The 19,617-nt window shown below is 43.1% G+C and overlaps 1 protein-coding gene across 5 annotated transcripts in view; it reads right to left on the reverse strand.

Annotated features, from left to right (window-relative positions):
• The window catches only part of MTUS2 (microtubule associated scaffold protein 2), a 666,577-nt gene that overhangs the window by 34,239 nt on the left and 612,721 nt on the right, over nt 1–19,617 (reverse strand). For 4 of the 5 annotated variants that reach the window (XM_075592173.1, XM_075592174.1, XM_075592177.1 and 1 more), the window contains 2 exons: nt 11,348–11,414; nt 7,594–7,808 (listed from right to left, as the gene is read on the reverse strand). In XM_075592173.1, the coding sequence (XP_075448288.1) occupies nt 7,594–7,808; nt 11,348–11,414 (282 nt within the window). Of the gene's footprint in view, nt 1–7,593; nt 7,809–11,347; nt 11,415–18,374; nt 18,428–19,617 lie in introns of all 5 variants that reach the window. The other variant, XM_075592176.1, reaches the window with a different exon arrangement.

A 19,617-nucleotide genomic window follows, 5' to 3' on the forward strand; every position in this document is an offset into this window, starting at 1 on the left:
AACATAACAACAACCACAACATTAACTTTAGTTCATATCAGTATTGAAATACAATACCAATACTCCTTTAGAGGGCCCTCCACAGGTTACTGCTTATTAAAGTCAAGGCCTTGATCTCTTATTGGCCGATCGATCACAGGATCGATCTGCAGTTTAGGTAATTATTTTTCATTAAAACTGCTCATATGCGGCATCTACTAAAAAAAAAAAAAAAGGCGGTTGCAGGATGCTGCTTTATGCCTCTACTTAGACTATTTTGCAACAATGCAGGATACTTCCACAACATATTGACTAATAAAGTGACCGTCTGTTTAGATCATTTCTAAGAAACAAAATAACGAGAAGCGGTGTAATGATTATTTCCAGTCAATAGCACTATATTCATTTTTTAATATATAGAAAAACAAAATGCATTGTCTATCTTTTCATTATTATTGTTCTATTTCATTAGTTGTTTCTTTTTAAATTCAATTTGAGTAAAAGCTAAGTTTTAATTATGGATTATTCACCTACAATGTATGAATCCTATGGCACCGAGTGCAGACAAGAAGGATTCTTTCCTCTCTCTCTCTTATTGTTGGAATATTGCTATCCCTTTATTTCTACATGTACACACATTTATTATACACACACACATACAGTACATGCATATAAAGGAAACAAAAGTAATAGACAGCACACAGCACAATAGATAAGCAATTTGAGAGCTATTTGCTGGGTGCCAAAGGAAAAAGGAAGACCCTAATTCCTGGAACACATCAGTATATATATATATGTGTGTTCCAGCAATAGACCCTAAATAAAGTAGTGTAGGGGGAAAATACAGGGGAAGGGGAAACCACAATGGGAAATGAGAAGGGAACAAAAAGGGGGGGAGGGTGTGGTAGGAGGGGGAAGGGTAATTAGTGGGACAACGTTTCAGGGTGAAGACCCCTTCCTCGGGCCCGTTCCCTCAAGTCCAGAAGGACAAAATGTACTTCCCTAAACCCTGTGACCCCAATAAATTGAGCAAACCCAAACAGGCAATGATATAGCAGAATTCAATATACAGCACAGGCTCAGTGAATAAAGTCCAGCTCCAGCAAGAGAATGTAAATAGATTCTCAAAAGATACACAATTCAACCGTAAAGTCCTCGATCTGTGTCACGATAATTCTCAATCTCTTTCTCCTACTGATCAGGTAAAGCTGAATGAGTCCACGATTTCACAGGACAAATAACGGCATCAAAAGACGCCAGTCAATTAGGATTCCAGGTAATAGACAGTGTAAGGAAGAAGTGCAGAGGTGGTGATGTACAGAGGTTGCTTTTCCAGAAGGAAACTGAAGGAATCTGGCATCTGGGTACAATGGCCCCCAGAGGAATGAACAAAGCCCTTAACTTCAGTTGCTACTTTTAATTCACTTTATTTTGATATAAATTCAAGATGTGGTCCTTTATATGACCTTGTACTGTAAGTGCTAATATTTTCTTTATGTTGCCCGTTTACCTATCCACTGGTATACAGGTTGCTCCTCATTCTGAATTTTGTGGCTCGTTGCGCTCTGATCACTAGTGGCATTATTTGTGTGGTGATCCCTCCTTTGATCATAGCCGTCTCTACTCACCTCTATCCCAGGACAGCTGGATTATATTTATGGAGAGGTTGATAGGTTCTCGGATTTAATTCAGATCCCTGTTAACACTAATTAAAATAATACTTGCTTTATCATATGTTTTTAATACTGTTGGTTTATTAATTTGTATTCATGTTTCTTCTTTTTTACTACCCATGTTCCGTGGAGACTTCTCTGACCATCAGCTCTTTTGTACAATCTGCCTACGATACCTTCCGTCAGTTCAGATGCATGGCTCGCAGGAGCCTAAGCCTCCGCACTGGGAGCCTGGGGTATATATATATATTCACAATACTTGTGGTGCAACGCCTCCACCTGGGAGGGATCCCGACAGAGCGGGAGGAGCCCCTCACAGGACACAATCCAAACACACACACTTGGTATAATAAAACAAGAACAACCTTTACTGAACATATACGTATCGCTGTAAGATGCATGAAAAAAAAGTTAACACTAATAGCACAACTAGCCAACACACCTCGCAGGGCGCAACGCTTCACTGTGTCCCCACACCGTGTCCGGTCCCACACCCAAACCCCAAGTGTGTGTGGTGACCGCGCGGCCCACTAGTGTGAAAGTGTTATAGTTGGTGCACTTGTAGTAGGGTTACCTGCCGGGCGCTCCAGCACCCGGTCACTCCAATCAGAATGGATCCGCGATCCGGCGACTTTTGTTCCTTCGACGTGGTCTCCACGTGGAAGGCTGTCCTCTGAGGTGATCTCACCTTGGGGCAGTCTCTCTGGATTGAGGGGGCTTGTCTCAGACCCCTCTCCTGGATTTACAGCGTCTCCTGGATTCTTTGCTTACTATACAGCTCTAATGGGACAGGTTCCCTATCCTAGGGCCTGTCCCTGAAACAGCCACAAACTGAAAGATGCCTCAGGGCCTATCTGGGGCCTGGGGGGAGGAGGGGTTACTGGCCTAATGCAGAGGGTCACTGACCCCTGCACCCTCACCACCTACCCCTAGCCTCTCCTGACACCGAATGACTAGCGTGGTGCCCTACACAACCTCTTACTTCCCTTTCCTAGGGAATCCTCGTACCCTATTTGCTCCCTGGCATCATGTGTTGTGCTCCTGAGGCTCATGGGACTTGTAGTCCCTGCCAAGACTCTTCTCCTATTGGCTCATCTTCACGCGCTGCAACTCTGCGCATGCGTGAACTCCGGAGGGCCTCCTGTCGCTATTCCTCCTCTCTGCGCATGCGCGAGTCCACTGTAGTGGTCCCCGTATAAAAACCTACACTGCGTATGCGCGACACGGTATAAAATGGTGGCGCCCTGCCGAGGGAGCCACCGTTCCGCTGCTTCCCGGCACCCGCTGCACACTCGCGAAGGTAAGGGGCGGTTTCTGAGAGCCCATAGGAGACAGGGCTACACATGCATAACTGCATCTGCATTATAGGTCATTTATTTTATCAAGACTTTGCTTTTAATTAAGTAATTGCCTCTGTGGATCATAGAAGAGAGTAACAGGTCCTATTGCTTTGACGCTTTATGCATGTCTTCCGTGTCAATAGGCAGTAACACCGAAGCTCCTTCCGGGTGTGGTGACTACGATGCGTGCGTAGTGACGTCACAATAATGGCGGATGCACCGGAGGAGCAGCTGGACTGACATGCTATTATTTGTGGTGATGGGATGCAGGTGATGTTCGGGTATCTTTAAACGCGGGTGGTTTATGTCTAAAAAAGGGGCTGTGAACATGAAACGTAACAGTACAGTAGCTCTGCTGATACTATGCAGTAAAACCTAGCAATGTTTGCAGCATCACTTGTGTGCCTCCATCCTTTTGTTGGTTTATAGTTACATTGATCAAGCAAAAGTAATTTGCCAGTTATGTCTCACAAGAACATCAATTATCTTCTTATACTTAGACTATTCAGCATACAGTAAGCACGTGTACCTTTCCTTTCTAAAAAGATGTCTAACCTTTTCTTAATGATATCTATTGAATCTACCATTGGCAGAATGTACGTATATAATTACAGTATTTATATAGCGTAATCCATGTACATAGTGCTTTACAGCACTACAGTAACACACGTGACACAAGAATATGAAGATAATAGGAATAAGTGCTTCAGTCGTAAAAGTTAACAATGGGAAAATCAGTCTCTGCTCAGAAGAGCTTACAATTGAAATGGTAAGTAGGGAAAACTTAGAGATAGTAGGAGGGTATAATGGTAAGTGCGTATGCATGGGGTCATGTTAAATACATATGTGATGTATAGTACTAGCCAAGGCAGCTACCCAAATGATTCATTCAAGAGGTGAATTTTAAGATGGTCTTTAAAGGTGGAGAGAGAGTGTGCTTGCTGAATATTAAGGGGAAGGGCATTCAGAGGTGTGGCCAGAGAGTGAGAAAGGTTATTGGGTGGAGAGGGCTTTAGATACAAAAGGGGTAGACAGGAGGCATCTTTGAGCAGAAAGCGAGAGGCAGGAATGTGTATAGCGAGAAATATGGGCTGAGATGTTAGGAGGGGCAGAGGAGCGTATAGCTATAGCCTTCAAAGAAAGAAGGATAATTTTGTAAGTAATCCTGGATTAGTAATAGGGAGCCAGGAGAGGGATTTCAACATATAGATTTAGGAGTGAGGTGATTCTAGCAGCTAAGATTAAAATAGGTTGTAGGGGAGACCGGCTGGACAATAGAAGGTACAAAAGACAAGACGGGAGAGAATGAGGGCATATGTTAAAGTTTTAATCATACAGTTGAGTGACAGTGGGAGGCGGTGACATCCGAACTGAGCATGTCCAATCATGGAGCAGACTTGGTGCCCTCCTCCTGCCTGTACTAAAGGGCAGTGCAGCCCCAAATACATTAGTGCTACCCACTTGAGAGGGGCAGGTCACACATCCAAGAGCCTGATTATTGGGCCTTCTCTGGTCCTCTTCCCCTCGGGGGAGAAAGAGTTTGTACCATACCTCTGCCCCTGATAGAGGGGCAGGGAAGCCTTTGACTGCTGCGGGTGCCCTTGGCCTGTAGTGCAGGTCCAGGGACCATCCTTCAGTGAGTAGCTGACAGTTGCTGTATTGGGCAGAACCCTGCCATGTACTGTGCCGCACAGAGAGAGGCAGTAAACTGTTCCTGTTATTATACCTCCGGCCTGGTGTGTGATCTTACTAGGGGGAGAGGTAATCGGTTTTACCGTGGGAGATCATCTTCAGTTCCCTGGAGCCTACGGCAGATGGAGGTGCTGCACTGCTAAAGATACGTGGGTAATGTACCCCAGAAACCTGATCCTGTGTCCCCACTACCATCGGCAGACAGCACAGCTCTCCTGTTACCAGCAGGTATCATGCACCACAGACGTAGTAATGGCAGAATCTTCCACCGGGTGGGGAAAACACCGTTACACGTTTAGAGGACACCTTAGCAATAAACCTGGTACAAAATAGATGTCATCAAGCTGGCCAGATTACAAGTGAAATAGTGTTTTAAAACTGGATATTGAATTGTAAGATGATTCTCAGCTTTCTACTCATGTATTTTAGTTCTCTTCATTAAAACAAGACACATTTTACAACTTTTCTTTTACTTTTTGTTTTCTTTTGATTCTGCAAATAGCAGAAATCGTTTTGACTTTTGGAAGGATTTGTGCAAAATAAAAACTGTTTTACAAGAGACTAAAGTAGTACACAAACAATTAACATATTTAAATCAACCATGTTACATATGTAGACAAAAATAGGAAAAATTCCAAAGTTCGGTGCTCGGCAATATAGAGACACTATAATACAATCATGTCTTGAAGAGTGCTGATCATAAGTTAGGGGAACAACCTTTATCCAGCCTCGTGAGTTTCGTGAAATCCAGTGTGCCTTTATTAAACTCCTTTATGTGGGAACATGTGGTGCATGAACTCCAAGGCTGGAGTCAGTTGTAAACAAACAGATCTCTGTATGAATACCACTATCCTATATCGTCACCCTGGAGAGTGGCACTCGTTCCATAATAAATTAATAATCCTCCAATCCTCTGCATGAAGGAGAGGAGTACTCACAGTTCTAAGGCGGTTGATCCATCAGCGTGCATCACGCTTGATGAACAGGACAGCAGGAGGATTCCACAGGGAAAAAAGCATAGCACAGCAATAAGAATGGGGGCTAAACACCAATTAATATAGAATTAAAAGCACTTTAATCCATGGTAGACATCATGGTACAATGGCAGGTCAAATCTCTAACGTGTTTCGGGCAACAGTCCTTTGTCAAAGAGTGTTTGTATGTCGCGTCTCTCCCAGCTGAAGGCGGGGGGACGTCTATATACAAACAATCTTTGACAAAGGGCTGTTGCCCGAAACGCGTTAGAGATTTGACCTGCCATTGTACCATGATGTCTACCATGGATTAAAGTGCTTTTAATTCTATATTAATTGGTATTTAGCCCCCATTCTTATTGCTGTGCTCTTCTTTTTTTCCCTGTGGAATCATCCTTCTGTCATGTTACATATGTAGCCCCCTTCTAAAACCAGGCCCGTTTAGCATGCAGGCTAGGGCAGCACTCTGGCAGTGTAGGGGTTAAACCCATTACACATGGTCTTGCATGTGAAGTGGCTCAGAGATAAGATACAATGTTGCAGATCCCAGGCACATGAGGCATGACTCAGAGCTAGGAAAGTTCTAGTAGGCCATGTGACCGGTGGGGGGACAAATTGCTACAGCATGTTTTGTCCAGAGACAGAGAAGTGGAAAGGTTGACACCCCCTGGGTATAAGAGGTGAGGATCCAACCTAGAGAAAAGTGTGTGCGGGGGCAGACTTTGATAGATGCCTAGTGCAACAGAGGCTCCCATGCTGCATGGAGCTGGGCTGTAGTCCAGATCTTTGTAGGGATCTGGGGCTGAGCCTGCTTCATCCTTAGCCAGGGTCAGGGTGGGTCCTGGGAGGAACTGCAGGCAGAGGGGGAACGTCTGAAGAGATACATGCTGAAAACCTGTCCTGTCTATGCTGTGTGATATGCTGATCCTGCTGACAATAAAAGCAAGCATCCTGTTTTAAAGTTCCTGGCGCCCTTTTCTACGTATTGTACTCCTCACTACAGCCTTGGCCAGGATCCACTGGAGAAGCCCTGAGACAAAGGTAAAACTGGCTGAGCTACACTACGCTGAAGCAGGTAGAAATCCTGTTTGCAATGCAAGATAGAGACTGATTGCGTGTACACCCTATCTTCTGCAGCCGGGTGGGGGTAGGGGTGTTACACATATTTATTAATATTGCAAAAGTAAACGCAGCAATCTATTAACAATAATTTTTTTCTACAGCATGGGAACTGGGTGGTGCTGTGGAGCAGAACCGTGTTATTTTCTGCACCAGGGACACCTTGATTCCCGAGAATCTTACTGGTCTAGTTACAGCTATAAAATATCCTTCCAAGGGAAACAAAATGGCTGCCAAATGATGTGTTTCGCCTTTCTATTGGGCGGCTGTTTACATTTCTGTTAGGAAACACTAGTGCCTGTACCTGTGAGTATCTCAGGAACGGGGTTCAGCCCTGCAGTCACCCCCACCCCCTGGTATTCATGATATAAAAGGGGTTTGTTAGGAAGGATTGTTGCTTTAAACCACAACCTTGATAACACAAGTAGAATCAAAATGGAAAAGAAAGAAAATCTTTCCAAGACATAATCCAGTTTTCTGACAAAGTTATGTGACTTTTTAAGCACCATACGGTTTGTAAAGGTTCCAATCTGAGGAACTGCCAAAAGGCCACAACATGTGTTTTCTATGTATCAGCGAGGAGTGTTATTTGAGTGATGCATAGAACATTGCATGGTAATAAAATATAATAAGGTAATTAGTTGATCTTGGAATGTACAAGCCTAGTGATAATAGGAATGTTGTGTTGTAATAATAATAATAATAATAATGTCGCCAATTATTGGCTCACCCACACTATTATCCTCGAGAAAGAATGTAACCAAACTCCTGGCGTAGGGCACACAACTGGCGTAGGGCACACAACTGATAACTGACCTGTTCCTGGTGCTGAGATCTGATTCTTAGGAATTGGAGAATCTGTTCTTGCTTTAAGCGCTCAATTTCTTCATTGTACTTCAACTGCAGCCGATCTTTCAGTGCTTGAAGTTCTTCTCGTTGTTGATGCTCAAGCTTCCTCACTTCGTGATCAAATTTTATCTCCAGTTCCTCATTCTCTTTTTGTAATTTTTCACACCTCGCTGTGTTAAAGGCTGGAATATACACAAAGAGAACACGGTACCTTTCAGATTAGATGAGTTGTATCTTTAAGTTGCTCTACTGCACAAAAGTCTACGTGTTAAAGACCAGTATGGGTCCTCTTACAAAAGTAGCATTGTGTATTGTTGAGTAACACAGGCATTAGTCCCTGCTAAAAAGAACTAATTAAAAGAGGAATCTAAGGGGTGATTTATTTTATCGATTTTTGTTTTGTTTTACATAGGATTGAAGAGGGGCTGAACTTCATTAATTATAGCTATGGAACCCCCTGCTTCCAGAGATACAGACCTCCATATGGGGTGCTGGTAGCAGCTCTGGCTGAGCCAGCTGGGGTTTAAAGTTTTAAGCTCCCACATCACACGGGCCAATATGAAGCATAACCTGATGATGTCACAGCTTCCTATTGGCCTGTAGGGCGCGGGATCTTTGAAACACTGTCATAACAAATGCTGGTAGCTGAGCAGAGCAGCTACCAGCATGTCCTATGGAGGTATCTCCAGAAGCAGGGGTCACCAGACCTGAAATTAGTGGGGTTCGGCTCCGGAGACCCCCTGCTTCAAACCTATGGTATAAAAAAATCACCAGCTTGGATTGCCCCTTTCACCACCAACACAGATACACATAGGGTACTCCAGCAAATCTGTGTTGATTGTGAAAATCCAGCTGCCATCATGGTAGTGACAACACCACTACGGGGAGTGCTTAGGCCGCGGCCCCAGTACCTTCATATGGCCGTGGCCCCACTTGCGTGCGCTGTGCGTTCAAGCTTCGCCCCCCAGTCAGTCCGGTCCCAGTTACTACCCTGTCGCGCACATTTCCCTAGCAGTGTGCGACAGGTTTTCAGCGAGAAAGAGGAATTTGAGCTCAGAGTTTGCGACGGAGTCGTGGCCACGCCCCTGCCGGCAGTTCAGCCAATGAGGACGAACCAGCCGTGTGAGGCCATGCCCCTGCAAACCCACCACCACGCCCACTCCCGTCGCAAATGCTCCCTCTCTCCCAGGACCGCCGATCGCGGTGCAGCGCTGTGCATGCGCAGCCCCCCCGCCAGGTGTGCGTGCAACAGTGCTGACTGGGACCGCAGCCTTAGGTGCAGGAGATTGGAGAAGGGAGCATAGAGAGCACAGGCAGCGCAGGCTTCAGAGTGATACTCAGACACGCAGTTCAAGCACACACCTAGGATCCTAGAGGTCCATGAGGTGGTTCTAGCTATACCTGATCGGGTTATATGTGTTTACTGCAGTAAGCACAAATGTGAGTGCAATTGTTTATCACTTTTATTTTTGTCCTATTGTTAAACCTATGATAGTTCAAAAGCTCTGTACATTTGAAATGAATGTATAAAGAGCTCTAATGTTGGTCCTCTAAAAAAATTTTACAACCTAAAAAGAAGCTACATACTATATGGCATAATACAAAACATACTGTATATAGTGTACTGTGTTTCACTCCTGAAGATGAAACTATGTTTTGTAACTTTTTTCTCAAAATCAGAACATTAAAAAAAACATTTGCAATAGTAATTGCGTTAATTGATATATGCAGAGAGTAAAAAATGCACATACTTGTTTATCTATTACCATCTACACAACTGAATTATTCCCAGGTTAGTATTTCATCAACAAATCACACTGTACACTACAAGTTACATGATTAATAATTCAGACACCAAGGTCAGAACAAAACGCTTAAGGGCAATGTTCAAGATTTTGAATGGTGATGCTAAGATGCAGTGTATAAGTACACGGTGCTGCAACAAAATCCTTATTTGTCTGTTTGGATTATGAACCTGAGGATGAACTGTATATTGATCTTTGCTAAACCCTGAAGACCCCCCATAACATGCTTTGTGTGGAGGTCCCACAGATCAGGTAGGTAACCACTCACCCACAATGTTACTATATTGACATACATGTCCATATAGAAATGTTAATTTTAACAACACTAGTTTTTGAATTTTGCCAAGAGGAAAAACATGTGGTTTTAAAACAAATATTTAGTGGTTAACAGAAACATGTGATTAGTCTTATTCACACCAAGGATAGCGTCACCCTTCTACATGTGGTTTGAAACAACTCTAGGCTCTATGCTCAACTCTATGCACTTAAAATATGATTTTTAAACATGAGTGGTTACTAAACGTACACTAGGAGTTAATAGAGTAGAGGTTAAGCTCCACTCAGTGGTAACACAGAATGTCATCAGAAGTACAAAGGGGAGGAGCATAGGAATTTGAGAGAGTTACAGCGTGGCATCAGAATACAAGCTTCAGGGGTTAGAGGTAGGGAAGATGTTCCCCAAAGATTAGACCTCCCTTTTATTGTGTTTAAGACAGGAACAGTGCCCCATCAGTTAGGATCCTTTAATATGGCCACATAAAGTAAGCGCATGTCCCAAGAAAAGGGGAATGCAGACATGCCCCATTAGGCCAAGCAGAAGTGCCACAAGGATGTCTGGGGATCAGCCCTACAAGCAGATCCCCCATCCACAGTGTTTAGTACCCACTGAGGAAGTACTGTAGCAGTTCCAAAGCAGGAGTGGGGAAGTAAAAGTAACATTATACAGATCAGGCCAGGATCTCAGCAGGGGCCCACAGTAAAAGGAGCGGCAAGGATGTTGATAAGAAAGGGGGCCAAACCCACCAGATGAGTATCACTAAAGTAACCACAAGCTACACCTCCCATGTGTGTTAAGAGTGGGCACTTAGGGAAGACCTGTATTAGTATTGATATCTGTATTGATGAACATATGTGTAAGTCAATCTATATGTATTGTGACTGCAGTGTTCCCAAGCATGGGAACATTAATAAAGATTTAGGTTGCACTAGAAAAACTCCTGGCGGCGGTACCCATCTTTTCTATCGCCCAGTAGACCACTGGCAGCCCCTGAGACAAGATAAATCAATGTGGATGCATTCTACACCACTACACCAATGTTACCTCCCTAAGGAGCTGGGCAGGGAGGGCTACGTTAATATGTATTCTCTATTGACACTATATCAGCTTATAATATAATTCAGGTCTTCTTGAGGCTGCTTTTGAATCCTTGAGTATGATCGAGCAAAATATTAGTCCAAGAGTAAAAAGGTGGGGACTTGATAAAAGCCGGATGATAACTAGTGTCATACCTCATAAAATATACAATTTGTTCATTTCTGCTTCCTTTTACTTTTTATTCCCATAATCAGTCATATTAGGTGTTGGACGTTCTTGCATGAATTGCATGAACACTTTAAGGTACTGTTCAAATACCTTGAGGTTGTGGCAATATGAGTCAAATTAATGTATGACCTGAGCTACACTTGTCATGGATACAAGTCTGTTTGGCAAAGAGATTTAGAAATGGTGAATGTGAACAGCACATATAACATTATGAACATGTCTTGGTAACTACAAATAGGCAACATGATTGTTCATTACAAGGCCACAGGGACGTTGTGAATATGGAATATGATTACTGTGTTCATATTCATTAAATATACTTTACCAGAGACAAATGAACATCCATCTACACACCTAAAAGCCCTTTACTCACCCACTTCATCTCTGATAGTTGCAAGTTCAATTGATAGCTCCTTTTCTTTCATAAGGCCAGTTTCATTCTATAAACAAAATAGATATGTTACTGTTAGAAATATTTTATAATCAAATACTAAAAGTATCATGCAAAAAAAAAATGAAAATAATTTTACCCAACATTGGATTCGATTTAGAGTTTGGATAAGGTCAGATAAGTAGTGTTGGCGTAAAGAAGTTAGTGCTACGCTATCATCATTTCTGAAATAAGATCCATATTTAAGAGGAACAGTCGCAAACAACCGGTCTTAAAATATGACAAGGTGGTCTTATATTATCGCTATTGGCTATGCATAATATTTACGTCTTGTGCATGTGTCTTTGCGTAATAATTAGGTCTGTGTACCATTTGCGATTTATTGCATCACCACATTACCCTTTAAAATGTAACTTTTGGGGGACTGAACTCAGGTGCAACAACTGAGCCAAGCAGAAAGCTTTGCAGCCTGTAGTTTGATCATTGGAGGGGTAGCTGTTCTTATGTATTTTGTAGGCTCCACATCAGCCTGATTAAGCTTCAAAATGTCTATGATGATGTTAGGTGTTAGGCAGTACATTTGGTGTGCAGTACCTTATCTTCAGGCATGCCAAATACATTAACTCCAGCCCTATAAATTATCTTTCTTCTTCTCTGGGGTCTTAGACTAGTCTCAAAAATGGCCAGCATTGGCAGGAACGTCTGTTTCTCAAGAGAGAGGCAATTACACTCGTGGCTCAAGAAAATGTGTGAGTCTTGCAATCAATTATTGCTTATAATAATCATTTTATTTCATATAGCGCTTTCCTCCCAATGGGGTCCGCACTGCTCAGAAAACACTGAATCAGTTCCCACCCTCCCCATCCCCTCTCTGGTTCATAGAAAACAAACTGCCACAGAGTTGTACGATGAAAAAAAAAAAACCCCAATCGTTTTCACATCGATCATTTTCAAAATGTACTCAATGGGGATTTGCACCAAATTTGATTCTTAATTTTAACTAAAAATGCCAACTTCTAACCCAGTCCTTTAAGGTTAGTGTATCGGCACTGGATAACTGGGGTTCATAGTGAACGTGCTGATCATTATGTGACTGCAACTTTGAATATATAATACCACATTGAGCTGGTAAATGATATTCATTTTATGGCCACTTTAACCCTTTGGATGCCCCATGACATAGTGACTAAATCATGGGCTTTCAGCTAATTTCTTAGGGGTGATCGCGTTCAGCCGAAGGAGGAGTGGAAGAGAACTCCTAATCAGTGATGTCGCGAGCACGTGATGGCGGTGTGCGGAGGGGCGGTGACACTCTCATGCCGTCGCCCATCTGGCACTCAAAGAGTTAAAGCAGTAACCTATGTGTTTTCTTTTTTTAACAGGACTTGAAAAGGGGGATGGAGGGGGATCCCGTGGAGCTAAACTATGCTATTTTTTAGTTCCAATTCTCTATTCCAATTTAGTTTTAGAGCCCCAATTCTCTAGCTCCTCCCCAGTGAAGTTACCAGTTTTAAAACTCCATCCAGGGGAAATAAAATGGCCATGGGTCACAAGGGCTAATAGGAAGTCTCAACTTTCTTTCATGTTTCCTATTGGACGAAATACTGGTAACGTCACCGGTGAGTCTTTTGGCAATCTGGCACTCACAGGAGCTAAAAATAGCACAGGTTAACCCTGCAAGACCCCCTCCCTCCACCAGTTCCCATTCGATTAGATTTTTTTAACGTGGCATTGCCACTTTAAAGCAGCCATTCCGCCTATTTTACAGGCAGATCCTTCTGACCTGTACTGTGCAATATTTAGGTCTGGGCACACCCCTGGTTCCCGATATACATACCGGTTTGTTTGTCGGTAATTTTTCCTGTATTTTCAGAGATGGCCCACAGTCATCCAATAGAAAGCTGCAACATAATCCCCTCTATAAAGATGCGGCATCCTACTGATCCGCTGGATTTTCTGCCCATTTTATATTCCTGGATCCGAGCTATAACATCTTTAACTGAACAGTATCAGGAACCGGGCGGTTCCTGGAGCTTAAAACACCACAATTCAGCTTTGTACCCACCTCGAAAATATACATTATATGATGAATAATGATGAGTATGTCTATCAAGTACCAAACACCCACATCTTACAGTTGCGGTGTCTATTTAATGACTGCTGTCAGTGAGGGATTCAGTATGCTGTGTGTTCTGTCTGCTCAGGTATATTTACACTCCCTTTATTTGAATGGTTCTAGATGGCTCCTGAGCATGGGGATGATGGTTTCCCAGCAGAGGCACAGGAACCTCAGTAGGAGGAGCTATAAAAGAGTTAGTAGGAGCTTATAATCGAATCAGATGTAACAATATATCTGTTGTGGACCATTGTTTTCAACCTTTTTTAGCTAAAAAAAACCCCTGTATGGTCTTAATGTAACAATCCATGCAGTCACCCCCCCCATTAGATTGAAGCAAGGGGTCTACAGAGCTGAACCCCATTAATTTCAGCTCTGAGGACACCTTCTTCTGGAGATTCTTACCTCCTTAGGGGGTTTCTGTAGCTGCTCCGCTCGGCTATCAAGTGTCATGTAATGGCACGAGTATCAAAGCTCCTATGGGCCAATAGGGAGCTGTGACATCATCAGGTTCGGGATCTTATTGGCCCGCGGGAGATTTAAACTTTAAAAACCAGCTAGCTCAGCCGGAGCACCCCATATGGTCTGTATGTCTGGATGCAGGCGGTACCGGGAGCTGAAATGAATAAGGTTCAGCTCCGGAGACCCCCTGCTTCAAAACCCTGTTAAAAAAAATGAAAAAAAAAAAATGAATTACGGATGATATGCTCCTTTAAGTGAGGAAATCCTTTCTGGCTCACTGAGTCCAAAAAAGCAAAAAATAATAATGTGACACTGCTACAGGAAGGAGGAGTATATAATTGGATATGCATTGAATGCTGCAAGAAAGACACATTGACGGATAGCCCCCCCCAGGCTGTTGATGGGATTGTCATTTTCATGTATTCTTTATATCGCAGCCAGTTCTGTACAGTATAATGGGATGTATCACATGTTTAGTATGTAGCAAAAAGCTTTGCCACGTCTGATGTGGTATAAACCTCTTGCACACATTTATTCAGCAAAAATAAGACATCTACTGAGTAAGAGATCTACCGTATGTACTAAGGCCAATGTGAGGCAATTCTGGGGCAATAATGTGCACCAAATGTATAAAATACATTCTATGGAAATACATAAGGATGTTTCTTCTTCAGAACAATGTTTAATGTGGGGGTATTTGCAGGACCTTCATATACGGACAAATTACTCAAATACCATTATGTTCAGTCTTCCATGCGGTGGTCTGCACCGTAACCAAGTGCACTGGGAAAGATGGTCAATGCGTTATTGCATTTGCAAGAGGCCACAAACAGTTACATGCCAAAAATAAATGTGTCTATGTATAGCACAATAGCAGCGGCGATGATGAAAGCTTATAGGATCAAAGACAAGATAGAGACAAAGTAGTACAATTTAGAGCAGGAGTGGCCAACACCAGTCCTCAAGGGCCCTCAGCAGGTCAGGTTTTCATGATATCCCTGCTTCCGCACAGGTGGCTCAGTCACAATGACTGAGCCACTGATTGAGCCACCTGTGCTAAGGCAGGGATATCCCTAATACCATTGGTGGCCCTTGAGGATTGGAATTGGCCACCCCTGGGTTAGAGCATGCTCTGAGGCAGAAGACTGCCAATGGCAATAAACACATTCATGCCTGTAATGCATCCTATCGGCCATTCGCTCCAATGTGCTTTATGGTTTAACACAGTTCAGTAAATACAGTATTGGCCTAATAATATTAATTCCTGTACAATTCCTTCTATACATCACTATGAAAAATTGATGGTTTGCTATATTCCAAGGTGAAGAAAGGAGGAAGTACACAGATAAGTGCAAAATGATCAAAAGACACTTATTCCAAAATATGAGGCTAGGGTCATACTTCAGTGTTTCTGGGTAGAGACTCCTTTGCCAGGAAAACCTCTCAAAAATAACAAATCTTCCCCAGTTATTTACTTACAGTAATTGTTTGCTTTCTTTGAGGATCGTTCTTAATTTGTCAATGTACGTAAAAAAAAAAGGATACAATGGCTTCTGCACAACAGGACTTTCACGCCGGAGTTGCATTCAATTCTTCCTCACATCCCGCACATGTGAACACTTAGCTAAGCGCATCAGTGCAAGGGTTTCTGTTACACAAAAATGTACAAATGCAGTGGTCTTTAACCCTTTGAGTGCTCAAAGATGTAGTCACTACATTATGGGGTCTGGCACTCCAGGGACCCCATACCGCAGTGATTATGTCATACCCAAAGGGTTTGTTTTCTCCTGGTTAAATCGCACCCTGCATTCCTATGCTGCAGAGGACACAATCAGCCCATTAAGGAAATGGAGAGGACGACGACTCGTCTTCCGTTTCCACAAAAATGGTCACAGCGCATTGTGCCGGACGGGGTCGTGGCCCTCAGGTACCGTAACCCCTCCGGCACTCAAAAGGTTAATAAATGCATGCTACTGTACTTTTTTTGACATTGCAATATTTTCTGCCTCTCATCTTATATTTTATTTATAAAATATTTTACCAGGAACTAACAATAGACATGAGCAACTGGTAATAAATAAGGAATTTAACCTTTTTTACTGCTCACATGAATGGAAAGGAGGACAAAGCATTGCACAATTTGAGGTAAGATATTTATACAGATGTAGCAGGCGTTATTGTACATGCTGGCCCACACCAGCGGGGGCAGTGGCACGTAGACCCGTCCCTTTTTCCCTTGTGACTAATGGTATTACAATGGCATCTGCTCCCACTGGGGCATTGTGTGTCCCCCTGCAACACAGCATCAGGACCAATAACGGCAGCTACATCTGTATAAATAAAGGTACCTCAGGTAAAAATGTAACACCTGTCTTGGAGACTTAAGGATTTACATCAACCATCTAAAATGTAAGTCCCCATTAAAAAAAAAACGGTAAAATGACATACTTTTATACATGAACACAAGAGATGACTGTATACTGTGTACCAATCTAGTTCCATTTCTGTTGTGAGAATGAAAGGAGTCTCAAATGCCAAACTGTCTACATTTTGTTAATGACCAAAGTGAACATTAACAGACTGGAGGCACAGAAATTCAGAAAGATAGCAAATGGCCTTAAAACTTAACAAAGCATCACAAATTCCCACAAGTTATTTTATTGCTAATAAAATTAATTGGGTCAGCAAGGGTTATACACAAAGCAAATATTTCTCCGTCAAATTCCATATTTCGGGAGGAAGAACGTAAGATCTGAGAACTTGCAGTGCAGTTTCATGAAAGTGTGGTATGCGTCATTGAAATGCTACAGTACAAGGAATAAATATGTAAATGTTACTCTTTTCTACCTTGCTTAGTTTAACTACCTGACTATAGGCATATCAAACAAATATCTTAGCTGTCAATCACTGCTCTGCTTCCAGGAGTCGCACCCCATAATGCTTTGCATATTACTATGCAAGGCATTATGGGGCATGACTTCGGGAAGCAGAGCAGTGATTCAGCTCTACTGAAGACATTCTGCAAGCAGCGGCAGTCTTTTAGTAGCGCCTACGGAAGGAAAGAGGAGCTTGTCACATGGCTCACTTTAGAGAGAGAGAACAGCGGGTAAGGTGTGCTCGGGTCTTCTCCTTATTGTCTCTTTTTTTTAGATTCGATATTCTTGTTTAAACTGTATATTGCCTAGGGACTCCTGGCCCTATTTAGTATGCCAAGCGTAAGCCTTTTCAGTTCACATGCAGTTGCATACCAGGTAAACAAACAATTATGGTGAGTAAAAAAGTGACATACAGCATATAGTAATGATAAAGAACACTCATGTGCACATTCACATCAGACAAATCCCCACACCATCTTTACTCCAAAGTCTCAAAGCATACAGTGCTTCCACTGCAGCCAGGGATTCTGGGTAATCACATGGAAGTGAGCACTATATACTGTGTGCATCTACTATGTAAGTAGTATATGTAAACAAATACTTTTGTCTAAATGTCACATTCACAAGCTATCCAATAAATTCAGAAGAACTGTAATACAGCAATCACAGTCCTTCAGTTCGCCATTTCTTTTTACCTAGCCCAGGGTGGCAAATCAGCCGATTTGGCCATCTATATGAAGGCCTCTGTATTGGCCTCAAAGCCAGTCTGGGTTAGGGGAAAATACATTACTTACACATAAATATGACTATGTATTTACTCCTTGGTAACCACAGTGCATATGAAGGCATAATATGTTATGGAAACCAAGGCGTAATGGCCCTGGCACCCTAATACTATACTAAACACCCACCCATTTCATGCTAAAGTTCTATCCAACCATTGCAATACCTTAGTAACCACTATGGCATACAATATTGCCACAACCTTCTCCGTGGGACGCCTAACCTCCCATCTGGACACAGCTTCACCCTACGGCCCCAAACATCTTCCATCTAACAATTTTTATTTACTTACATATCCTAGGTTAGTAAGCCACTACCTAATTTGTTGGAAGGCTACTAGTCAATAAAAATAACACAATAGATTATAAATAAACAATAACATAAAAATATGTTATTTACCCCTTCAACTTCAGTAAGGATACCTAAACCATCTCATGCAGGGCTTAGGTGGTCTCATTGTTCTTTCAAGGAGAGCCTAGGTAGTCATTACTGGCACCTTCTGAATCTTCAGTGTCAAGCATGCCCAAGCAGTGCAGAAACGAGACGGATTATATCTAGTCCCACGTCGGAGCTTCAGGCTGGAAGGCAGGAGGTATCCAGAGCGGTTCCTGCATCGATTGACTAAGTATCATCATATTAATTGCTTGGGTGCCCATTAGGAAGTGTTATGTTCCCTGAGTACAGTGTTAGCAAAATTAGGAGGTGGAAAAAAATCCTCCAGTAGAAAATGTGTGGGTTCACCAGGAAAAAGTGGAATTGATCTTATACTTACCTCAAAGTCAAGTTGCTGGGGGAATATTATTGATTTACTGTCAATATTACCTTCTGCAAAGGATAAAGGATTTTATTACGGAAGGATAATAAGCCGGGAGGCATAGACCAGTGACAAGATTATTTAATAATTGGTTGCAGGTATTTTGTATTTACTGTATGCTTGTAATGGGTGTGTGTGTGTGTGTGTGTGTGTGTGTGTGTATATATATATATATATATATAATATATATATATATATATATAGAGAGAGAGAGAGAGAGAGAGAGAGAGAGAGAGAGAGAGAGAGAGAGAGAGAGAGAGAGAGAGAGAGAGAGAGAGAGAGAGAGAGAGAGAGAGAGAGAGAGAGAGAGAGAACAACACAAGAAGAAAGTTGTCTCTTCCCTCCCCCCCACACTGATTGGAAGGAGTGGGGGGGGGGGGGGAAGGAGCGGGGTGGGGGGGAAGAAGACCATGCTACAAGTCAGGGCTCTGAACTAGGTAGAGAAAGGACTGATCATGCAAAACTGCTGTGACATGCTGTGACCTATCTGCAATAAAGCTGCCAAGAAAAATACATTGCTGTGTTGCTTTCTTTCTCTGTATGAGGAGTGTCAGTGAGGGTCTATCCCCTGAAGACCCCAGAGGATCCTCACTGGCTGGAGGCACTGCACCATCTGGAGATACAAGGTAATCTGCCCCCTGTCCTGGATCTCCCCACACCACCGCGGAGCCCTCAGCCCTCCTGTTACCAGCAGGTTGCAGCACCATTATACCTGAAGTAACCAGAGAAGGAGAGTACCCCCCCATCTCAGGGGGGGATGGGATAAAAGGGTTACATTTGGAGGCGCTGCTGAGATGGAACTGCTCCCCAGGACAGGAAAGGTTTTATCAACGGGACAGGTTTCCAGAGACGGTGAACTACGCAGCGGTGTAGGAGACTGTGGTGGCAGCATGCAGACTTTCCAGAGAGGGGATCTCTCCCTGAAACTCCCTGAGGGGGTCACCCAGAAAAGGACATTTTCTATATGGGGCGACTCCTTGGTGGCTATGTGCCAGGGAGAGTGGATACCCACATACACGCCACTCTAGGCGTAAATGGATTTGAGGCGACTCCTTGGTGGCCATGTACCAAGGAGAGTGGATACCCTGCCTATCCTCAGTTAACCCGGAAAAGGATGGGGAATAACGGTTCCCTGAAGCACTGCAATTGAGGCAACCCCCTGGGGGCTATGGACCAGGGAGCGTGGATACCTTTCTGTATT

The sequence above is a fragment of the Ascaphus truei genome, chromosome 3 (assembly GCF_040206685.1).
Source record: "Ascaphus truei isolate aAscTru1 chromosome 3, aAscTru1.hap1, whole genome shotgun sequence".
NCBI classification, from domain to species: domain Eukaryota; kingdom Metazoa; phylum Chordata; class Amphibia; order Anura; family Ascaphidae; genus Ascaphus; species Ascaphus truei.